At 16.1% G+C, this 26712-nt stretch overlaps 7 protein-coding genes across 7 annotated transcripts; 2 read left to right on the plus strand and 5 right to left on the minus strand.

The window, feature by feature from the left end:
- Window positions 1-621: 621 nt before the first annotated feature.
- On the plus strand, window positions 622-1385 carry PADL01_1400500 (Plasmodium exported protein (hyp6), unknown function; the record flags this gene model as incomplete). The annotated part of the gene is made up of 2 exons (XM_028684273.1): window positions 622-699; window positions 828-1385. The coding sequence occupies 2 exons, from the start codon at window positions 622-624 to the stop codon at window positions 1383-1385; spliced, it is 636 nt and encodes a 211-aa protein (XP_028540367.1).
- A 417-nt stretch (window positions 1386-1802) lies between these two features.
- Window positions 1803-3413, minus strand: PADL01_1400600 (DnaJ protein, putative; the record flags this gene model as incomplete). The annotated part of the gene is made up of 2 exons (XM_028684274.1): window positions 1803-3143; window positions 3276-3413. The coding sequence occupies 2 exons, from the start codon at window positions 3411-3413 to the stop codon at window positions 1803-1805; spliced, it is 1479 nt and encodes a 492-aa protein (XP_028540368.1).
- A 3902-nt stretch (window positions 3414-7315) lies between these two features.
- PADL01_1400700 (Plasmodium exported protein, unknown function) lies at window positions 7316-8288 on the plus strand (the record flags this gene model as incomplete). The annotated part of the gene is made up of 2 exons (XM_028684275.1): window positions 7316-7384; window positions 7488-8288. 2 exons carry the CDS (start codon window positions 7316-7318, stop codon window positions 8286-8288), a joined length of 870 nt encoding a protein of 289 aa, XP_028540369.1.
- A 1912-nt stretch (window positions 8289-10200) lies between these two features.
- Window positions 10201-11736, minus strand: PADL01_1400800 (aminopeptidase, putative; the record flags this gene model as incomplete). Its single annotated transcript, XM_028684276.1, has 2 exons — window positions 10201-11442; window positions 11539-11736. 2 exons carry the CDS (start codon window positions 11734-11736, stop codon window positions 10201-10203), a joined length of 1440 nt encoding a protein of 479 aa, XP_028540370.1.
- A 2913-nt stretch (window positions 11737-14649) lies between these two features.
- On the minus strand, window positions 14650-14982 carry PADL01_1400900 (early transcribed membrane protein 14.1; the record flags this gene model as incomplete). Its single annotated transcript, XM_028684277.1, has 1 exon — window positions 14650-14982. One exon carries the CDS (start codon window positions 14980-14982, stop codon window positions 14650-14652), a length of 333 nt encoding a protein of 110 aa, XP_028540371.1.
- Window positions 14983-18095: 3113 nt separating this feature from the next.
- Window positions 18096-19202, minus strand: PADL01_1401000 (lysophospholipase, putative; the record flags this gene model as incomplete). The annotated part of the gene is made up of 1 exon (XM_028684278.1): window positions 18096-19202. One exon carries the CDS (start codon window positions 19200-19202, stop codon window positions 18096-18098), a length of 1107 nt encoding a protein of 368 aa, XP_028540372.1.
- A 2854-nt stretch (window positions 19203-22056) lies between these two features.
- PADL01_1401100 (Plasmodium exported protein (PHISTb), unknown function) lies at window positions 22057-23646 on the minus strand (the record flags this gene model as incomplete). The annotated part of the gene is made up of 2 exons (XM_028684279.1): window positions 22057-23292; window positions 23458-23646. 2 exons carry the CDS (start codon window positions 23644-23646, stop codon window positions 22057-22059), a joined length of 1425 nt encoding a protein of 474 aa, XP_028540373.1.
- Window positions 23647-26712: the final 3066 nt, after the last annotated feature.

The raw sequence follows: 26712 nt of genomic DNA on the forward strand, positions 1-26712 counted from the left end.
ATTTATTTAGTAAATATTTTAATATTAATTATGGTTATCGTTTATATAATTATATTTTATTTTTATTTATCTAAAATATTATATATATATATATATATATATATATATATATATAATATATGTTGTTATAAAATAAAAAAATATTTTATTAATTTAATATATCTTTTATCAACGTATTCATTATTTCACCTAAATCTATTCATGCGAATATAATTTAAATTAAAATATTCTATAGGAATTTATAATAGAAAAAAAATATAAATATGAAATATCATATAATAGATATATTTTTAATATGTTTAATTTATATATGAATAATATATATATATATATATTATTCTTTTAAAAACAAACAAATTTATTATCACCCCTATTATAACATATAGAGACCATCAAAATATAATATTAAAATATATTATAAAATAAAATAATATTATATAATCATTTTCATCAAAATAAATAATTTATAAAAATAAAAAAAACATATATAAATATTATTATTTAATATAAATTATAATTATTTATATTATACAATTCCAGAATATAAAATATTAATTATATATATCATTGAAACCTATAGATATGATACATATTAATTATCAATAAACATAAATTTATACAATGTTAAATGTTTTATGTTTTTTTAAGAATTTATTATTAATATATCTTTCTAATTTGCTATTATATATTAATAAGGAGGTAAGCATGTAAATATTATATTAATTTTCATTCATAAAATATTTATATATTTTATATTCAAATATTTTCATATAAAATACATTAATATATATTTATCACTTTATATATATATTTATATTTTTTTTCAGAATTTTTTAAGTATTATACATTATGAAATATACAATTTTAACATTGTATCTAGTTCAGTTATAAAAAGAACATTAAGTGAAATGTTAATGCATAATAATAAATCACAAATAAAGATATCACAAATAAATAATAATATCGATGATTATGAAGAAAATAAAATTAGTTCATCTCAAACAGGATTGATTAGGACCTCGAAAAAAAAATCAAAAAATAATAAATCAAAAAATACTAAAAATTATAATATTACTAAAAAAGAGGAAACATTGGAAGACTTGCTAAAAGAATATGATGACGAAATGAGAGAAATAAATAATAATAATAATAATAATAATAATAATAATAATAAAACCTTTTTTAAAAAAGCAAAACTTGTATTGGAAGCCTTTGATAATATTTTTATAGACAAGGTAATAGATTCAAATATACAGAATAAACAATCAGATTTAAAAGAAGATGTAATGGATAACGCTGTAATACTTTGTAGTTCTCCAATTTTAGCTATACCAATATATTCATATTTTCGTAAGCGAATTAATTTTTTTCATTCACCCCAATAATAAACAAAAATAAGGTGAAAAAAAAAAAAAAAAATTAAAATAAAAATCAATATAAAATTTATAGTGATATTGTATATATATATATATATATATATATATATATATATATATATGTGTGTATACTTTTTTCCTTTAAATAATACAATTCAAATAACTTGTATAATATTATTTTTCAAAATAGTAATAGAAATTAGTTAATATTTTCATATAATTCGATCCTTTTCCTTTTTTTTTTTTTTCTCACAATCAAAATTAATAAAATAAAATATAATTATATACTTCTTCATGCATACATAAAACAATAGAAAACGTAAAACAACTCTTGTCATTTTATATTACATATACATAAAACATATTATATAATACACACACACGCATACATATATATATATATATATATAAGTATATATTTACATTTTATTGATAAGCTCTTTGGCGCATTGTGTTTCCTAATAAGATCAATCGGCGAGCTCTAATTCTATGAACATTTGCATCTACTGATTTATCCTTTAGTACATTATATGCGCATTCTCTAATAGTTTCTTCAATATCACACAAGTTTATATTTAATATAATTTTTAATAATTCTTGTAATAACTGATAGTGTTCGTTTGGTGTTATATTAATATTTTCATTAAATAAATTATCATATACTACATTAACACTATTGTATAAGTTATTTACTTCCCCTTGTAAATTAGCAAAGTTATGTTTTGCTCTTCTTAAAAATGGATTAATAGTTTCGGTAAAAGGATAAAATTTTTTTATTAAATTAACATTATCATTTATATTTTCAGACAAAATATCATAATTTCTATTAATTCTTTCATCAGCTTGATGTGCATATATACCATGATATGCTATACCAACATTATCTGTTTCATCTATATATATATTACCTACATTTTCATAGGTCCAACCTACAGCTTCTAAAATGAAATTAGAGAATGCTGATTTTGTTAAATCATTAATTTCACCATTAATTGTATTTAACCATTTTTCATCATCATTGATATATAAATCTAATCTTTGTTTTAACAATTCAGTTAATTGTAATTCTCTATCATCTTGTCCTTTCATCATATCATCAACAGCCTCATCAAGAAAAGTTATTGCATTTTCAGGTGCAATGTTTCTTTCTAAAAATAATTGAACAAAATATGCTACTTGTGTAGTTCCGATATATTGATGCATTATTTCAGATGTAAATATTCCATTAAAATATACTAGTGGATTTACTATAGCCATTTTTTCTGTTCCATATACTCCTTCATTATCATAAATATTTTTTCTTATTTGATAACTTAATACTTGATAGGCTTCACTCAACTGATTAAATACATCATTTAACTCAAAGTTGTTATCACTAGTTATATTTGGATAATGTTGTAAAGATAAGTTGTAAAAATTTCTTTTAAGTTCATTTATATCAGAGTGTTCATTTACATTCAATACATCATAATAATTTTGTATATCACTTGGATTAAAAATAATATCTGATATACCATCATGAATATTATCTTCATGAATTTTAATATTTTGTTGTTCTAAATAACTAATAATATCTTGTCCATTCAAAACAGTCTCAGCAAATGACTCATCTCCATAAACACCGAAAGCGTCATGAACGTGGTTTCCATTAACTTCCAAAAGAGTACTTCTTAAAGATGGATTACTGTTTTCATGTGTTTCAGACAAATCTCTTGAATATACATTATTCAAATCAACAGATGATAAGGAATTCCTCTCTCCATTATTCTATACAAACAGAAAAAAAAAAATATATATATATATATATATATATATATGTATATAAATATATATATAACATAATATAAAAATATATACATATATATATATATATATATATATATATTATTTATATCTTACCATATAATTTGCATATGCAACGGCAGCGACGGCTACGGATAAACATACATATTTCACAGGACGGCAGCCAAAAATACTTTTGCTCTTCTTATTTTTTAAAGATAAATCCGAGTCACCAATACTTCCTCTATTTGACATTTTTTCACAACTTCCTTTAGTGGATGAAATTATGCTTAATTTATCTGTAGATCTCATTTTTTTTTTTTTTTTTTCTTTTTTCTCCTTTATATATCTTAAATATATATTAAAAATAGCATATATATATATATGTATATTTAATTTACTTAAGAAATTAATTCTTCTACAAAATTATATATTTAATTTTTTTTTTTTTTTTTTTTTCACAACCAAAAATTTATATTACAATTTTATAATAATATAACTTTTAAATAAATAAAAAAAAAAAAATTAATTAATATTAATTATGAAAGAAAATGAATTAATACAAGATTCTAATTGAGAACAAATCTGTAGGATATATATAATATATATATTTTTTATTGAAAAAAATGAAATTCCTTTTTTTATAAAATTGTAAAAAAATATTCAAATATATTCACAAATATATATTATTTAAAAATTTATATTGTTATAAAATCATTGAATTATAAATTATTAAATATAAATTTGTATAATTAATATATATAATTATATATATAACCAATTTTTAAAAGAAAAAAAAAAAAAAAAATTAAAAATATATAGAATAAAATAAATATAACTATAAAAAAGATTTATTTTTTTTATTCAAATTCTAAAAAAAAAAAAATAATTACATCCTTTTTATATAAATATATATATACATTATAAAGATAAATTTATCTTTTTATTAAATATATATATATATAATTTATTAAATATCTATTATTATTATGTATTTTTATATAGATAAATATAAATATATTTATTATACAAAAATATATAACTATTTTTGGTTTTATTATATACATTTATTTATATTTAAATGTATTATTGTATTATTATGTAATGTTCTAAATTTCTTTAATTTTTATAAAAATATATTTCTCTCCTATATGTTTTAAAAAAGGACATGCCACTCATGTACTTGCTTTCAATATATTAAAAATCAAAAAAAAATAAAATTATAAAATGCAACCAAAATTAATTTTATTTTTATATTATCCTATTCCTATAAGAGAATAACTTACAGACAAATTTTTATAAATTAAAATAAAAATAAATAATTTAATAAAAAACAATTACAAAGAATGAATTTAAAATATAAGAAAAAAAAAATATTTTATTTTAAAATAATTGCAACCTCAAAAAAAAGTGGAGTAAAATGATCACATAAAATAATTAAGTAGATCAAAAAACATACTGTAATTATTTCTTATTTATTTTGTATTTTTATAAATATTAAGAAATATATGTAAATAATAAATAATTATAATATATGTATATTTAAAAGAAAAAAGAAAAAAAAAAAAAATATATATAAATATATTATAATAAAAAAAAAAAATCTTATAAAAACATCTTTTTAATATAAATTTAAAAATTAATATAAACATATATATACTATATTAATTTAACATTCTATATTATTAATATATATATATATATATAAATTTTGATTATAGTATATTTATTGACATATTAGAACATTCCTATTTTTATTGTACGATATAAATAAAATTAATTTTTCAAACAAATAAAAATTAAATATGGTGCTCTTACATAAATACATATGATAGAAATCCTATCAATATGAAAAATAAAGAAATAAACTAATACATAAAAGGAATTCATCCACATACATATATTATATAAGACTGTCTTATAAATATAAAAAAAAAAAAAAAAAAAAAAAAAATGTAAGAAACAGTTAAATGTATCATATATTTTATTTATATTTTACACAGTTATGGAAATATACCTAAAATGCCATGACACCTAAGAATTTTTATTTATTTATTCCATATATTATATATATATATATATATATATATATATTTATATATATTATGATATGAAGGCAAAATTTACTTTCCAAGAAAATAAATGAACAAAATAAATTTTATTTTTATAAATTCTCATAATTATAAAATATTCTTTTTTTTTCTCTTTTTGAATAGTTCTATTTTTCCATTATAAATTATATTATGTAAATTATGTAAAAAAAAAAATTAAATATCTTTATAATTATAACAATAACTAAATTTCTTTATGAAAATATTATATATATATTTTCTTTTTCTTCATATATGTAATACATATTATGATACTCTCAAAATAATCCTAAATTACTTTTTAATCATTTAGAACACATTTTAAGATATTGAAAATAAAAATAACAATAACCATATTATTTTTGTATTTATTATATAATATTTACATAAATTTAAGAAGCTTCAATTTTTTCTTATTCAAATAATTCTTCTTGTACGTTTATTTTTTATATACACACTTGCTGAAATGTATATTCTACTTCTATATATTATAAAGATATATTAATTTTGTTTATATTATATTATTATTCATAAAAGTATCATTTTCTTAGTATTATAGTTTTTTTTATTTTTTTTTGGTAACATATAAATTTTGTGTTATTACACAAAAGAAGAATTTTCAAGAGGAGTATTATTTAAAAAAAAAATATATATATATTTTTTTTATTTCCAATTTATAATATTAAAAAATATTATTACATTTTCTTTAACTTTATATCTAGAATAATACTCATAAAAATTACATATATATTTACAATCCCTTTTTTTAATTTTAAGCCATAATAAAATTAATATAAAATAACAAATTTTTTTTTTATTAAAATGTATAAAAATAAATTATATTATAATTAATAACTTTAATGAACTAAATTTTTTTTTTTTTTTCTTTTATAAAAATTAAAACCACCATGAAAAGAAAAAAAAAAAAAAAGAAAAGGAAAGGAAAATATAACAGAACAAAATAATATATTTAACATAATTCATTAGAATAAATTAGTTTAGCCTTACACTAAATATATATATATATATATATATATATATATATATATTATTATATTTGAGATAAATATATGATTACTATGATTATTAATATATGGTATTATATATATATATATATATATATATATATATATATATATAATATTCTAAAGAGAAATAAATTTAAGTGAAATTACTATATAACATTATAATAATGCAATAGTTAAATAGGAGATATTTTTATGAATATAAAATTTGGGAATTCTAAAATAAACTAGTCACATATAATATATATATATATATATATATATAAAATTAAAATAATAATTTTCACTTCAAAATATGTATATATATATATATTTATTTATTCTATAATATTGAAAAATAATTACATCTTTAGGGTTATGATAACTTATTAATAATTCTTTGATCTATTCATATGCATAAATATTTTGTATTTTAAATTATTTAAAATACCTTATTATTTAATTTATGTGTAAAATTATAATACACTAATTTCCACGAACACCTTGAACTTTAAAAAAAAAAAAAAAAAAAAAAAAAGAAAGAAAGAAAGGATATCATAACAATTGTAAAATGTTTAATTAATATTATAAATATTATTTACAAAAGTGAATATTTATTTATACTAATTGTATTATATATATATATATATATATATATATATATATATATATGTGATCATTGTTATATTCCAATATAAATTATTAATTTTTTTTTTTTTTTTTTTTCCTTCTTTATATCTTATTTCATCATTTTTTCTAATTAATATAATATATTTTATTAAGTTTATATCAATTCTAAATATACCTTATATCTTTTATAAAATTATTTAATCAAAAAATAATAAAAAAAGATAACATAAATAAATTAGGTATATATCAACCATCAACATAATTTTCAATTGATTGAAAGAAATATGAATAAATATTTGAGAAAATAATAAACATTAATATTTTAGTGTAAAAATATTCAATAAATTAAGAATTTTATACACACTAATTAAAAAAATATATGTATATATCAATATATATGTATATATATATATATATATATATATAAATAATCATGTTCCTTTCTTATATTAGCACATTTCTATTTACACTTTTGTTATGTATAATAGAATTATCATACAAGGTAATATAACAGAACATAATATGAAACAGAATACATATACATATATACATATATATTTATATATTTCATTTTGTAATTTTTCATTTTCCTTTTTTTTTCTTAGAATAGTACAGACATTTATTATCTCACAAAATATAAAAAATACCCAATAGTAAAATCACCATATGTAAGATCATTAGCAGAACGTTATCAACAAGAACGTTATCAACAAACAAAAGTAACTAGTAAGTATGATGAGCTTAGAACATTAGGTGAGTCTGTTCAAGAAAAAAAAAAACCAAGTAAATATTATGACATTAGGGGCTATGGTCAACCCACACACAAAAAAAAAATACCTAGTAAGTATGATGACATTAGGGGCTATGGTCAACCCACACACAAAAAAAAAAAACCTAGTAAGTATGATGAAATTAGGGGCTATAGTCAACACACACACAAAAAAAAGGAAATACCAAGTAAGTATGATGAAATTAGGGGATATGGTCAACACACACAAAAAAAGAAAATGCCTAGTAAGTATGATGACCTTAGAAATTTAAAAGTACAAAACGTTAATAATAGAATGAAACCAACAACTAATGATGATTTAAAATTATTGTCAGAAAATTATGAAAAGGAAAAAACGGAAAAACACAAATTATTAAAATTTATAAAAAAAAAGGATAAAGAAAATATTGAAAGACAAAAACATGGACTACCTCCAGATATGTCATACGAAGGATTATCCTCAAAAAAAGTAGGAGCAGAACATGTATGGAGCGATGTAACATATACATTAAAAAAAGGAATATTAAGTGGTTTAAAATTTATTTGGAGAAGTATCAGTTTTATTATAAAACTTATATTCTTTGGATTAATATCACTTCTGTTTTGGTTAGTTAGAGGTATTTCCAGTTTATTTTAAGCAACTATATAAACATATATTATTATATTCAAATAAAAATATGTATGTATGAATTTTTTCTGTAAGAAAAAAAAAAAAAAAAAAAAGGAAATAAAAAAAAAATTAAATAAAATAAAATAAAATCATTTAAAAAAATTTTGTAGTATTATAATTCGTATTATATGCAATATAATATTAATATACTATTCAAATTATGCAAGTGAATATTTGAATATATCTAGTTACTTTATATATAAATATATGTTATCTATTTGTGCCTTTTTAATTAACATTTTTAATTATATTTGTCTTAAAAAATTATTTATATACTTCATTGTAGATATTTTATTTTATTTTATTTTACTATTATTTTATTTATTTATTTTATGGATTTTTCTTTTTTCTTTTTTCTTTTTTTTTTTTTTTTTGTTGTTGTTACTTCTTTTTTTCAATTTAATATGCTATATTCACAATAAAATAAAATTATTATACTCTAAATATATATATATATATATATATATATATATATATATATATATATATGTGTGTGTGTGTAATTTTGTGAATAATCATATATCTACCAATAAAATTAGTTCATACATACATATATTAAGAAAAATGTATTAGTTATTTTATCTATTTATAATGTTTTTTTTTTTTTTTTCTATATAATTAATATAAAGTTCCTTTTGAAATAATATTTTATTCTATTATAAAATTGAATGAAACATATATAGAAATTTATGTTTTTATATATAAATCTCAAGTATAATAAGTCTATATTTTTATATTTCATAAACATGAAAAATAAATACAAAAAGAAAAAATTGTAAAAATTGTAAAAATTGTAAAAATTGTAAAAATTGTAAAAATTGTAAAATTTGTAAAAATTGTAAAAATTGTAAAATTTGTAAAAATTGTAAAATTTGTAAAAATTGTAAAAATTTATTATTCATAACTATTAGTAGTATAGCTTTTTTCTTTTTTATTTTATTCTATTTTATAACTTTCCAATATATTAATAATTTTCTGAACATTTTCATAAATTCCTTATATATTTTCAACAAAAATATACTTCGTATATTTTAGACGTTTTAAAAATATATCTTATATAACAATATACACTACCTAATTATTTGAAAATGATGATTATATAAATCATTATTTATCCTTAAATATATATATATAAGAATATTTCTCATAAAAATATTTTTAATTATTCTATTATTCTTAGGAATATTTTTAAATCTGTTGTTAAAATTATATCGCATAAATATATAATAATATTTAACATATATATATATATATGTGTGTGTATGTGTTTATTTATTTATTTTTAACAAAAACTTTAAATTTTGAGGTAATTCTTAATGATACCTCATAAGTGTAAATTTTTCTTTATTATATATATATAAATATATATATAATTAAAGAAGCATAAATAAATATGCAATATAATAAAATACATAAACATATATGTATTTATTATATATATATATATATATGTATGGGCATAAAATATATTTTCTTAAAAAAAAAAAAAAAAAAATATTTTGAAATATAATTATATACATTTATGCACATATAAAATTTGAACAAAATTAAAAAAACACATATAAAACAAAAGACTACATATTTATATATAATGTAGAAGCATATAATATATAAATATATATATATATATATATATATAATTACAAAAGCATAAATAAATATGCAATATAATAAAACACATAAATAATTATGTTACATATAAAAACGTAAAAAAAATAAGTAAAATAAAAACAACTACTTATATATAATTTTCTTTGGTTCTTTAAAAATTTTTTAACTATAAAAAGGAAACTGATATTTAACATATATATATATATATATATATATATATATGCTCCTTTAACATACACATTATTTTATCATTTAAAGAACACAAAAATTATGTTTTATATTGACCATTTCTATCCACAGGGAATTTTTTTTTTAATTCTGGTAAATATACATCATTTGGTGATTTAAAAAATAATAATGTACACATATTAATTTTTCGTGTTTCTTCTAATAGAACTAAATGACTAGCATCTTCAAAAACGATTAAATGTGTGTTTTTAAAATATCTAGTTGTATTCTCAAAAACTTCCTCTGAACAATATTCATCATCTTTACCACCTAAAATTAAAACAGGTATTCCAGTTTTACCAACTTCTCTATATATATGATGAGCACTCCACATATGCAAATTATTTATGCAACCCAATATAGATTGTGCTACGTTATCTTTTTTTACAAAAAGATGCCACATAAGTCTATTATATAAAAATTCATTTTTTTGATAAATATCATTATCATCATTGTCATTATTCTTATTATCATCTCCAATATCAACTTCCACTTCTTCATCATCATCATATTCATTTACTCTTTTTTTTTTAAATGTTCTGAAACAACAAGGTCGTAAAATATGAGTTGTCAAATTAATTAAACATGAACATTTTTTGAATATTTTTAAATACCAAGGTTTCTCATCTAATATACCAACTGGTGATATTAAAACAATTTTTTTCACTCTTTCTGTATGCTTACGAGTAAACCCTGCCGCTATTATACATCCCATAGAAAAACCCACTAAATAATAATCCTTATTTTCTAGTTTCAAATGCTTTAATAATTCTTCTGTTTGTTCTACATAAAAATCAATACCATACGTTTTTTCTTTATCATTATATTTTGGGGTTGCAGATAAACCATAACCATATAAATCAAAATTAAGAACTTGAAAATTCGATTTTACTAAAAATTGCTGAATTTCATAAAATTCTAAATTAGATCCATATAATCCATGAAATGTAATTACAACATTCTTAGAATTCTTATTCCCTTTCAATTCATAATTTATTATTCCACGTGTTCCATAAAATACATCACCGTATTCATAGGGACATTCAATATTATCATTTTTTAAACTATCAGGAATTTCATATTTAATAAACCTTTCATCTTCTTCATAATTATTTTTTTCTTCATCATTATTATCTTCTTTATCATTAGTTCTCTTCCTTATTTTCTTTTTCATGTTTCTTGCCCCTAACCCATCTTTAATTACATCACATAATATCCTCCTATTAACATTGTCATCTAATCTTAGTGTGGAACACCTATCACTTTCTGAAATACAATTATTCTAAAAAATAAAAATATAAATATAAATATATATATAGAGAGAGAAATAAATACACATATATATATATATATATATATATGTTTTATTTTTACTAACCAATATTATTGCTATACATATCAATACAATAAAACAATATCTTAAACACATCAAATAAAATGTATTTAAAAATTTCTTATTTTTTTCCAAATCCTTATCACAGGAACATTCGGAACATTTTCTCAAAATTATTTTATCATATGTACTTAAGTTTTTTTTTTTTATTGAAGTAGAATAGAACCCATTAATATTTTTCATATTTCATTAATGGCAATTTTAAACAAAAGAAATAGAAAAAAAAAAAAAAACTTATAGCTATTTATCCATAATTCATATTATATATATGTGTTTCTTTCCTTATTTATTTTATTTATTTTTTTTAAATGTAACTTAATATATATTTTTCTTTCTACATATATATATTTATGTATATATAATATTTTTCAAATCTATAAAAAAAAAAACAACAATAAAGTCTTTTTTTTTATTATTTTTTTCATTTATTAAACAAAAATTAAAATAATATATACATATATATTATTATTATACACTTGCTTTATGCTAATTATTATTTATTTCTCAAAATAAGGAAAAAAAAAAAAAAAAAAAAAAAAAAAAAAAAAACACAACAAACAATAAAGTAATACAATATATAAAATAAACAAATAAATAAAAAAGATAAATATATATGTATATATGAATATTTTATTATTCTATATTTTATTATTAAATTAAAAAAATGCTTCTACAAATTATATATATATATATATTTATATATATGGAGAATAAAAAAAAAAAAAAAAAAAAAAAAAAAAAAAAAGGGAAAATGTTAAAATTGAAAAATAATACATTTAGGAGAATTAAAATAAGCACTAATATTTTATCCTAACCTTTTGTGGAGAATAATTTATACATATGTAGAGTTTATATCCATATAAATTTTATATATAATTATAAATTATATGATAAATAATATATATATATATATATATTTATTTATATATACATATATATTTTTTCACTTTTTTAAATTATAAAATATATATATATATATATATAATAAACCATACAAATTAATGAAATATATATAATATTTAAATTAATTTTATAAATATATCTAATTCATATGATAATTATATAAAAAATTTATTAATATATATAATTTTTTATGTTCCAATTTTCTTAATATATTATTATTACTTTTTTTATTTAGACCTCTACAACATATATACTTTTTGTCAAATTAATATATACGTAAAGGAAAATAAAACGATATCCATTTGTTTGTAAAATGAAATAAAAAGATATTATATATATACATTAATATTTTTATATTTAATATTAAAAATTTCCATATTTCTCTAATAATTACGAATAAAAAAATAAAATTATATGATAAAATAAAAATATCAGAACAGAACTTTTTTTTTTTTTTTCTTTTTTTTTTTAAATATTAAATATTAAAATATATCACATATTTATATTTTTGTATATATCTTTATTCTTTTAATATAAAATTGAATATATAATAAAAATAATTATGTAATATCTTAAAATTTGAAATAAAAGGATAAAAGGAAACATTTTCAAGTGGGGAAATTACGTACATAGAAAAAAAGGGTACTACAAAAATGATTTATATTTCAATTTTATTTTCAGGATTTAAAATATTATTATATATATATTCATATGTATTATAATGCTGAAATTATAATTATTAAAGGAAAATCCAAATTAAAAATAAAATAATCTTTATTTTTTTCCTTTTTTTTTTCAATATATATAGGTACAACTTTTCATCTCATTATTTACCATTAATATTAGTACAAATAATTATTATATATTTTTATTTTTTTCCAACATTATTTTTTAATAAGATTATTTTTTTCTCTTGTGATATGACCAAAATTATAATTCATTTTTTTTTTTTTATATATTACAATTTAAATTTTAATATAAGTATGAATTTATTTTTATCTTATTTCTATGTATTCGTTTTATAAAAAAAAAAAAAAAAAAAAAAAAATATTATATGATTCGCATATACTTTTTTGCCTATATAAATTTTTATCCTTTCTATTCTTATTTGGTACAACATATGTATATATATATATATATATATATATAATATTTACTTAAATGTAAATGTTTTAAAGTCGAAATATAATTTTTATTCATTTTAAAAATTATATATTAAAATGTATATAATTACAAAATAATATTTAATATTAAATATCATAAGTTTATTTGTTTTGTTTAAATATCTTCGTATATTATATTTTACTAAAACTTATTCAAATAATACAAGTCTTTTATAATTTTTTTTTTTTTTTTTTTTTTTTTTTACATCCTATGTAGAAAGTTTCATTTCCTATTTTCTTTAAAATATATTGCATTATAAATGCAAGTATATATATATATATATATATATATTTACTTATAATATTAAATATTCATTTATTTTTCTTTTTTTTCTCTTTCAGTCTTTCTTTGTTTGGTTATATTTTTATAGAATAATTCAATACAAGCACAATGAAACAAAACATTCTTAATTTTATAAATCTAAATGTATGTATATATATATATATATATATATATATATATATATATATATTTACATATGGACGTAAAAAAAAAAAAAAAAAAATTTTGTTTCTCATATAATAAAGAAAATAAATATTTCTTCTTATATATATAAAATACTCTAAATTCAAACATTATTCAAATAATATATATAAAAAACATTTCAATTATAAAAACATTTCTAATTATAAAAACATATCTAATTATAAAAACATATCTAATTATAAAAACATTTCTAATTATATTTATAAATCATTTCCTTCATATTATAAAATTATGAAAAAACATAATTGTACAAAAAGTTGGATCCGATTTTTATCTCATTCGGTCAATCTAAAAATAAAAATTATATAACTATAGAAAAAAAAAAAAAAAAAGCCTCTTCAAAAATTATATATACATACATACATATATATATATATATATATATATATATATATATATATATAATGAACACTCTATTCATATAAAAGCAGAAATTATTATTTATTTCTTTTTTTTTTGGTTAATTTTTCCATTCTGTACTTTCATATATAATATTCTATTAATTCATATCCATTATATATGTCTACAATATATTCAACCCGTTTAAGCTGTTGTAGTAGTTGTTGGGGCTGGTTCCTTTACTTCTGTATTTTTTGGTTTAGCACCATCGGTTTCTTCTTTTTCTCCTTTATTATCGTTTTTGTTTTTGTAGTAGAATCCAAGACCTACACCAGTACCAACAAGTAAAGCCAAAGCAGATGCTAATGAAGAATATAGAACAATATTTTTGTTTCTTTTCTTCTTCTCTACATCAGTCAATTTCTTTCCAGTAGGGTTTCCTGCATTATTATTAGTTCCGGCAGCAACATAACCTGGATATACTAATTTTACTGCTATTATAGCAAAGAAAAAAAATAAAATATTAGAAACTTTCATTTTTAATAAAATATAGGGTACGCAAGAAAGAATGATATCCTTATAAAAGTAAAATAATATATTTATATAAATAATATAAATATATATATAAGAACAGGTAAAAAAAAAAAAAAAATTAAATAATTAATAAAATTATAATTAAAAAATTTATTAATTATATATTTATTAAAAAATAATAAAAATATTTTTTTTTTATAAAAAAAAAAAAAAAAAAAGATTCATTAATTGAAAATTCTTTTCTTTTTATAAATAAAAAAAAATTATATTTTATTTTTTTTTTTTAAAATTAAAAAAAAAAAAAAATTCTTTTATAATATATAATATAAATAATAAATTTTAAAAAATAAAAATATTATATTTTGATTTATTCTAAAAATTTTCAAGGGTTGTTTTTTTATAGTTATCTTTTTTTATAAAATAATATAAAAAAAAAAAATTATTTTTTTTATTTTTTGGTTATGAAATAAAAATTCATTGTTTTTTTTTATATTTTTTTATTATAAAAATAATAAAATTTTTAAGCTTATATAAAAAAATAATTTATTAAAAAAAACTATAATATAATAAAAATTTAATAAATTTATATTAATTTTAAAAATAATAATTAAATATTTATATATGTATGTTTTTACTTATATATACATGCTCATTATTTTATTTTGTTTTTAATAGAATAAAAGAAGAAGAAAAAAAAGAAAAGCTTATCCTTTTTATATAATATAATATATAGTTTTTGAGAAAGATATAATATTTATATTTTAAATTTATTTATATATTTTTTTTTATATGTTTATATATATATGTATATATATAATAATATTTATTTCTATGTTTATCTATAAAAAAGATAAATATATTATATAGGTAGAACAAACAGAAAAAAAAAAAAAATAACAACAAAGATTGCATTCCTCCTTCTATATATTATTCATATGTCGACTAAAATTAATTATATGGCTTTCATAAAAATATCTTCTTATAATTTTGTATTATCTTTTAAAACTAATTTTTTATGCGCATATGAAAAAAATAATATATCTTAAAAAAATTAATATAATAATTATATAAAAAGAATTAGCGTATTTTTTATTTATTTTATATTTTATAAGGAATAAGAAGAATAAAAAAAAATATAAATATTTATAAATATTTAATTGAACCGTTTTGCATAAAAAATATATTTATATATATATACCCATATAAATTATATTTTTTATATGCATAAAATTTATTATAATATAAAATAAAATATATAAAATTATTTTATATATTTATTTTTTTAAAATTATATATAAAATAAAGAAAATACCTTTGAGAACAACAGAACGACAGATTCTTTTTTTTTTTTTTTTTTTTTTTTTTTTTTTTTCTATATTTATTGTATTTTATAAAACCATTGAATAATTTTTAAAACAATATATATATTTATACATAATATTAATATATATATATTATATTATAGCATATATTTAAAATTTTACCAAATAAATAAAAAGGAAACTTTAAAATACTTTTCTACAACCCCCTTTCTTTTTTTTTTTTTATATTTTTTACGTGAAATATTTATATATTACTTATTTCTTATATAAATAAAGAAAAATACAGTGAAATATAATTAATATTTATAACCAAAATTTTTTGAAATAATTTTCTCTCTATTAATTATTTTTTCAAGAAATTTTAAATCCATTTTACATAAAAAAAATAATATACAGCTAAAGAAAAATTAGTTTATTCTTCCATTTTTATATTATATAAAATAATCTTTCTTTTTATCAAAAAATAACACTTAATGATGAATATATATTAATAATGCATGTGATGTAGATTATAATAATACTTATCTAACTACTACATTTTCAATGAAAAAAAATTTCACTTTTTCAATAGATATAAAAAAAGTAGATTTACAATAAGTAAAATAAAAAAAAAAAAAAGAAAAAAAAAAACTTATACATTTTATATTTCAATTATGTTATAATATATATATATATATATATATATATTATATTTTTTCTCAGACATTTTAATACCTACATGTAAAATATTCATTATATACCTCCTTCCCCCCTCACCAAAAAAAAAAAAAAAAAAAAAAAAAAAAAAATGCTTAAAAAATTTTATCATAAATAGTGACATTTTTATATTTCCTTTAACATTGAAATATTTATTAAAATCTATGTTTTCTTTTTTTTTTTTTTTTTTTTTTTTTTTTTTTCTTATCCATTTTTCTCCCTATATATATTATATATTTTTACACTTTTCAATAGTATATATTAGAATGATTCTATATATTATAAGAATATCAATGAATACTTTATAATATTATAATTAAAAATTTGTAACATAATTGTAATCACTAAATTATATAATATTACATATATATATATAATAATATTTATCATTGAACTTTTTTATATTTCTCTTACATTATATAAAAAAAAAAAATAAAAAAGTTTCTTATTTATTAAAATATATTTTAATTATATATATATATTTATATTATCTATTTTTAATAATAATAAATGAACACAAAAAAAAAAAAAAAAAAATAAATAAATAAATAAATAAAATAAATCAAAAATAAACAACTTTATATACATATAATTATAAGAATAACTAATAAACTTTCGATGCTTATATAATAAAATAGCCATTAGTTATATAACATAATATATATATATATATATATATATATATATATATATATATAATATATATTGCATCGCTTTTATTATATGAATACAAAAAATTAATAAAATAAGTATTATAATATAACAAAAATAATTATGTATTCATAAAATTTTAAATCTCATAAAAAATTAAATATCAACAAAAACAAAATAATATATAGAGAGAATTAACAAGAACAAATAAATAAATAAATAAATATATATATATATATATATATATATATATATATTACACGCATTTAATATAATATTATTTTTTAGCATAAAAGTATAAAAAACAATAATAAAAAATATTTTTAATATTATTTTTCTATTTTATTTATGCCTTTTACAATTTAAAACAAAATTATATATATATATATATATATATATATATGTATGTATGTATGTATGTATTTCATTTAATTACCATATGGTTATTTATTTTTTCTCATTATTATTAATCGTACATGATATCCAATCTATGATCTTATCTAAAACCTTTTCATTTCCTGGTTCCATTGTTAATAAATGATCCATATCATAAATGGTATGAAGTTCTTTTTTATCATTATTTAATTCGTCATAAAATGTTACAACTCCTCCATAATAACATGCACAATCATTAATTGAATGAATAAATAATATAGGAATATCCCTTGGAATATATTTTATATCTTTACGTAAATTTGTTATAGATCTTAAAATCTGATGACCAAATTTCAAGGTTATCCATTTTTTTGATCTATGCTTATCAAAATTTATAATATCATTAACAAATGGAAACATTTCAAAATTGAAATTTTGATTAAGTCTACATTTTGGAAAAATACAAGATAAAAACTTTGCAAGAGGAACTAAGAAATATTTATATTTCTTTGAAGCTTTTGATGATAAGGTCTCAAGGGATATCATACCAGATAAAGATATACATCCTTTTATATTAAAATTTTTATGTTCACCTGATTTTCCTAATAATTCTAATGTTCTTAAAACAACATTACCACCCATAGATAAACCCATAATATATATAGGAATCTTATCTTTTTTTAAAGCATCAATATCAGTATTTTTTTCTTTTATAGCTCTTAAATATTTCGTTCTTTCATATTCTAAACATACTGTTTTATTAATTTCTTCAAGATATTGTATTACATCATATACAAGATCATCAAAATTATTTATATTAGCTTTTAAATTTTCCCAACCATCTGATAAACCATGTCCTTGTAAATCTATACCATATACTGAATAACCTTTCTCATTTAATTTCTCTATCCAACTATCTTTATAAACATAATAATTATCTTCATCCTTTAATATTGCTTTATCGTTACTTACTACTTCAACATTCTGCCTCAAATATTGTAATCTCACATGACCATTCAACCCATGAATTAACAAAAATATTCCTATAGCCTTTTTAACAGTCCAAGAATAAGTTCTTAATAACAAACCATCCTTGTTAAAAAAAGAATGCAATCTTGGATTTCCATCTAAAGTACTATTACTTACATTATTTTCATAATCTAATTCATTTTCAACCATTATAAGACTGTATATAAATATGATTATTACATATCTTTATTTAAAAAAAAAAAAAAAAAAAAAATAAATATATATATATATATATTTGCACATATATTTATGTATTTCTCCATACATATATATTATTTTGTAATTTTTTTTTTTTTTTTTTTTTTTTTTTTTTTTTTTTTTTTTTTTTTTTTTTTTTTTTTTTTTTTATGGATACTTTTCTTAATAAGTACACTTCTATATTATTTCTATGAACAATTCTAATACAATCTTTTAATATTACAATTTTATAATTTTTAATATGTATAATCAATATTATATTTATATATATTTTATTAATCATTCAAAGAATTAATTTAAAAATAAATTAAAATACAACACAATAAATTATTATATATATGTATATATTTTTATGTTGATTAATTGATATGAATAAATGTATCTAAAAATATAACAAATATAAATAAAAACAAATAAATTACATATTTTTCACAATATTCTCCATTGTAATAATATACTCTATACTATATCTTTTTATAATTCTCATAATTTCCACAATTTTTAAGATTTTTACGTATTTTGATTAGATTCATTTATAAAATATATTTCATTTTTTAAATGTAAAAATATATACAAAAAATAAATATATATATATATATATTTAAATATTATATATTAAATTAATTAATATATATATATATTTTATTCATATTGTAAAAAATAAAATATAAATATATAAAATACAAAAACAATACATAAATATAAAATATATATTACATATAAATGTTTTATTTTTACATTTAATTAAAAAAAAAAAAAAAAATTATATCCTGTATAAAATTCAACAATTTTCATTAATAAATATATGTTTTTCTTCTAAACACAAATTATAAAAAAAAAAAAAAAAAAAATTAGTGGATATAATATATTTATTTATTCTTATTTTATTCTCACTTTTTTTCCTATTTTTTTTTTTTTTAAATTATTATTTTCAATATACATAAATGTCAATCATATTTATTTCAATCTTTTTTTCTTATTAACACATTTATATATATATATGCATATAATTTACTAAAAAGATAAATTAAAGGTATTCACCAATAATTTTTAAATATATACATAATTTACATGCATTTAGAATACTATATTAATTAAATATATATATACATATTATCAAAATTGTTCTAATCATGTTCCTGTGTAAATTATAATATATTATTATATTAAATTTTTTTTTTTTTTTTTTTATTAAATATTCATAAAAAATATAAAAATAATAATATAAAAATTAATGTAAAAAATATATTTATAACACAAAATTATGTAAATATTAATGGGTTCCCTTCCCCCAAAAAAAAAATAATAAATAAATAAAATATAATAAAATAAAATAAGTATTACAAATTTTTTAAATATTTTCACTAATATTTAAATTATTTATATAAAAGAAAAATTTTAAGGGTGCCTCATATATTAGAATATTATATATTTTAATTAATTCTTGTTTTATTTTATTTTATTTTATTATTTTATTTTTTATTTTTTTTTTTATGTTATTTAATTTTTCTTTTTTGAGGTGAGTGGAGAATATACATATTTCCATTTAGAAAATATATATAATATATATATTATATATATATATATTTGATAACCTTTTCTTCTATAATAATTTATAATATAACAAAGCCTATTTAACTTCATATATATATAATATATTTATAAATATGTATTCATTTTATTAAATATAAATTTTAAAATATAATATGCATATATTTATTTACATGTGAAAAATTAAGAACAATGAGAAGAACATATATAAAATAAATATATACACTAATATAAAAATTATAATACTCTGGAAATTAAATTATATAATTAAATATATAATAATAATAATAATAATAATAATATATTTTTTATTATTGTTAGGTGTATAATTATAAATATACATATATAAATTTACATATATATATCTATAAATTTCTTAAAAAAATTACAAATAAACAACAGAAAATGTTAATTCTACAATGTTTTAATATATTTATTTTTATAATATATTTATGGACATATTTTTTTATTAAAAAGTTATATATATATATATAAATTTAAATAATAATATGCAATCATAATTATATACATAAGTTTATTTTAAAGAAATAAAAAAAATAAAATAAAATAAAATGACATATTAATACAAGTTGGCTAAACTAATGAATAAAAGAAACAAAAAAAAAAAAAAAGAAAAAAAACAAGAAATAAGATAAATAAAATATACATATATATATATTAATTGATGAAATGAAGGAAAACAAATTCTAAATTGTAAAAATTGGAAATCTAAAAAAAAAAAAAATAAAAAACAATTAAATTATACTTACATTTTCTAATTGTATTAATATATCTCTTCATAATATTTTATAATATAAAAAGGGAATAATTTTTTCGTTTTTTGTGAAATGCGGATATATATATATGTATAAAAAACAACGATAAAATTAAAATTTTATCTTTCCTCATAAATGGCAATATAAATATATATACATATATATTATATTAATTATGTTACTTTTAAATTATTCCTTTTTACAAAAAAAAAAAAAAAATATAAATATGAACTATTTAGAATACCTCTATCAATCTTCATCATATTCTTCAAATAAATGCATATTATTATTTACTTTTTAGTAAAATTATTTTTTAAAAATAAAATGCATTCTGTAATGCATTCAACCTTATTCTTATATATATTTATATTTATATTCATATTTATTTTAATTTTATTTTTTTTGTCATCCCATATTAAAAAAAAATCCATACATATTATTCATACCAGTTATCTCAAATTTGTAAAATATCCTATAAATTATAGGGTCATATATCTAACCTTTGGGCGATATAACATTTCCTTAGGTTCTGGGGTATATGCCTCCATATATACACTACGTGCAGATGCAGGACCATTTACATCTGGTACATCCAAAACTGATAATATATCTGATTCCATATATTCTGCAGAATCAGCAGATAGAATTGTATATCTTGAACCGCTTGATTCTTCTGAAACACTTGTATCTTTTGAAGCAACTTCATCCTCTACAATATCTTCTTCTTTTTTAAGAGATTCTTCTGAAATACTTTCTTCCTTAGTTTCTTCATCTTCTACAAGAGCATCAGAATCATGTGCATCAATATAATCAGATGTTCTAATACAATCTTTATAACGTTCATTAGATGGTGTATAATAACAACCATCGTCCTTTTTGTCTACATCATCATCTTTAGAAATTTTTCTTCTTTTATGACTCCTTCTAATATTTTCAGTTACAGAATCTAAATCTAATCTTGTATTTTGGACATTTGCTTTTTCTTCAAAAGCTTGAAGCATATCATTTCTACAAGCTTTTTCGGTTTTAATACTTAATTCTTTCCAATTTAATCTATTCGCTTTTATAAATTTCTGATAATCATCTTTTCTTAATATTTTTGAGTTCAACCAGTTTAAAAATGTCATATTAACACCTTTTTCGTAATTTAGTCTATTTTGTTTTACTTTATCTTTACATTTATTCCATTGTTTCTCTGAAAAAGTATCATCAAAATTATATTTATTTTTCAATTTAAGAAAAAAACTGTATAAATTTTTCATAATCATAACATATTTAACCTTTTCATTCTTCATTATTTGCCACCATAAATTATAAACTTTTTCTTTCTTATCATTTAAATATTCCATTAATTCACTTACAGCTTTATCTATTTCTTCATCTGTCATGTTATCATAAAGTTCTGAATATTCATATCCAAATCCACCTTTAATAGTACCATAATTACCTTGTGATAATGTAGAAAATCTTCTAATATGTTCCTTAAGCTGTTGATGTGATTCAATTCCATTTAAGTCCTTATTTCCAAATACATTATCTTCTTTAATACCATTATTTTCAACAGTCGGTGACACGTATAATTTATTTAATAAGTTATCATGTACTGATACACTAGACTCATAGGCAACTCCATTATTCTCATATAAAGTTCTTGTTGAATTAGCGTTAGGTTCTATAACATTAACACTTCCTTCAACTTTGTATATACAAACACCCTAAAAAAAAAAAAAAAAAAAAAAAAAAAAAAAAATCACAAATATTATTAGACAAACATATAAATATAAATATAAATATATATATATATATATATATATATATATATATGTATAATAAATTAATGATATATTTATATATATACATATTGATCCTTTTGTACTTACAAATACCATCATATGGAGTAATACACAAATACATATAAAAAAACGAGAATGAAAAGTTTTATTTATCAAACATGTCCATTTTACACCTTTCCTATTTATTCCTTCATCCATATTATATTTATAATTTGTTCTCTTCATATTTAAACTAGGAGTATTTAAATATAACTTGTATTCATTATAAGAAACCATAATTAAATATTTTCCTACAATTAATAAGAAAATTATAAAATGTTATACATATAGATATATATATATATATATATATATGTACTTTAATAAATATATATATTATACATAAATATTATTCTTATTTTTTTTAAACAAATTAAAACGGAAAAAAATATATATTAATTCATTTGAAATTATTTATAAGAATTGTAATATATACGTTATAAAAAATATATCAATATATATAACATCACTCATTTTTTCCCTTTCTTTCAATCGTTTTTTTTTTTTTTTTTTTTTTTTTTTTATATATAATATATAATTATAAAAAAATAAATTAAGAACAAATTATATTTCTATAAATTCATATTTCAAAAGGAATGTATATAGAAATATATGTATATAATTAAACAACGACAACAAAAAAATTAAAAATATTATATAACTATAGATATTGATATATCTTTATTTTTTAATATTCTTATAATTTTATAAAATTTTATTTTTTTTATTCTTCTCAATTTTTTCTTTTCACTTAAGAGAAAAACATTTTTTTAAGTATAATAAAATTAAATATATATATATATATATAATATATATATAATATTTATATATAGATATGAAAAAATATAAATAAAATATATATAGAATATGAAATATTATCTTGAATGAATACATATGTAATGTAGTACATATTTTATTTTTTACATGCACTATATTATATTATATATATTATTAATATATATATATATTTTATATATATTGTTTTTTTTTTTTTTATTTACCTTAAATTAACCGAATAAATATTTTTTTTTGAAACTCAATTCAAATTTATATTAATACAATTTTTTTTATAATATGTTTATCATAAATAAAATGAATAAACTTAATAAAAATATTTAAATATTTTATAAATAATGTATATATTATATATATATAATATAATTAAAATATTTTTATTTTTGAAAAAGTAGTATTTATTTTCTATATATAAAATAAATATATAAATAAATAAATAAAAGAATCAAATGTGTGATATTATAAAAAGACAATAAATAAAAAAAAAAAAAAAAATTATTTTTCTATATCAATTTTTTTTCGTTTATATTACTGTGAACATAAAATAAATAACATCAAAAATTTTATCATTTGTATTATATATATATATTATTATTTCATACTATAAAAATATATGCAAAATTATTATACAAAAAAAAATATACTAATATATTAATATATATATATTTATATAAATACATACCTGTAATGCCTTTCAAAAAAAAAAAAAAAAAAAAGTATAACATAATACATATATATATATATATATATATATATATATATATATTAATGAACTATATAAAAATATATATGTATTTATAATATTTAATATCCTTTCTGCAAATATTAATTATAATGAAAAAATCTAACAAATATATTTTTTTATACACAAACATTATACTTATAGTTTTCCAATATAATATATATATATATATATATTAATGGTAAAGTAAAATTAAAAAAAAAAAAAAAAATGTGCACCATATAAAAAAAAAAAAAAAAAAAAAAAAAACAAAAAAAAAGGTATTCTATATAAGTATAAAAACATAAAATATTTTATCCAAAAATAAAGAAAAAATATACATACATATATATAAATATATTTATGTAATAATGAAAAAAAAAAAAAAAAAAAAATATTTTTTTTTATATCAAGGTAGATACATATATACTTAATAAACTTTTATTTAATTTTTTATTCATTTATATTTTATATAAAGTGTGTGCAACATAATAATACAACATAACAAAACATACGCGGAAAAAAAAAATAAAACAAAATTATTTTATTTTTAATAAATTTCAAAATAAAAAAATATACATATATATATATATATATATAAATATACAATGTTGTATATTTTCCTTAAAAATAAAATTTGTGTACTCATAATTTTTGGTCATATATGTATCAAATCATATAATATTCCTGGAAACATATTCTTATGATATTATATTTTCACATATAAACATAAAACTCTCTTTTATTTATTCTACTTTTTTTTTTTTTTCTCACTCTATATAATAAATACTTCTTTTCAAATAAAAAATTTACTATCACATAATTATTGTTAAGTTCATTTATCAAATATTTTTCATTATATTATTTATTAACATATACTATTTTTTTTTTTTTTTTTTTTTTTTTTCCCCCCCTTTTGGACTTTTTAAATTTCACAAAAATTTTTAAAGATAAAATATATAAAAAAAAACAAAATTTATTATCATATAATACAACCAACTAATTTAAAGATAACAAAAATATAAATATATATATATATCATAATAATATCATAATGAATACATTATATAGATAAAACGTGGCAAAAAAAAAAAAAAAAAAAAGAAATATATTTCTAGGTAATAATACAAATAAAAGAAAAAAGAAATGATTCATAAAAAAAAATATACGAAGAATAGTATAGCTTAATACTTCTTCACTTCATATTATAAGAACAGCTATTATAACTGGATTGAAAATTATGATAATATATAAATATACAGATTCTATTAAAACCATCATACTTTAGCCACTAGTTTTACAACCACCTTATTTTATTCCTATTATCTTAATTGACTCTTCTTCTGCCTTTATTTTATCTCTAAAAGTAATATTATATTTAGAAAAAATAAAAAGAAAATTCTAGCCGTCCGTGCAAATATCAATCTTTTATTTTCTTTATATATTATTATATAATTATTTTTCCTTTTTTTTTTCCATGTAGACATATTTATTGTGTTATATACAAAAAAATCTGACATAAATAAATAAATATATATATATATATATATATATATATATATATATATATGTGTTTATCTCTTATGTTTTAGTACATACTATGTTAATATATCACATAATAATATCATAATCTTAATATATATTTGTTACCTTTTTGTTGTCATTATTTCATATATTTTTCATGCTCTATTTATTCTTCTATGTTAATTTTTTCAAAATTTTTTTAAAGACAATTAAATTAAACGTACATATATACATATATCAAAAAGGACAAAAAAAAAAATTTT

The sequence above is a fragment of the Plasmodium sp. gorilla clade G2 genome (assembly GCF_900097015.1).
Source record: "Plasmodium sp. gorilla clade G2 genome assembly, chromosome: 14".
Classification (NCBI taxonomy): Eukaryota; Apicomplexa; class Aconoidasida; order Haemosporida; family Plasmodiidae; genus Plasmodium; species Plasmodium adleri (nom. inval.).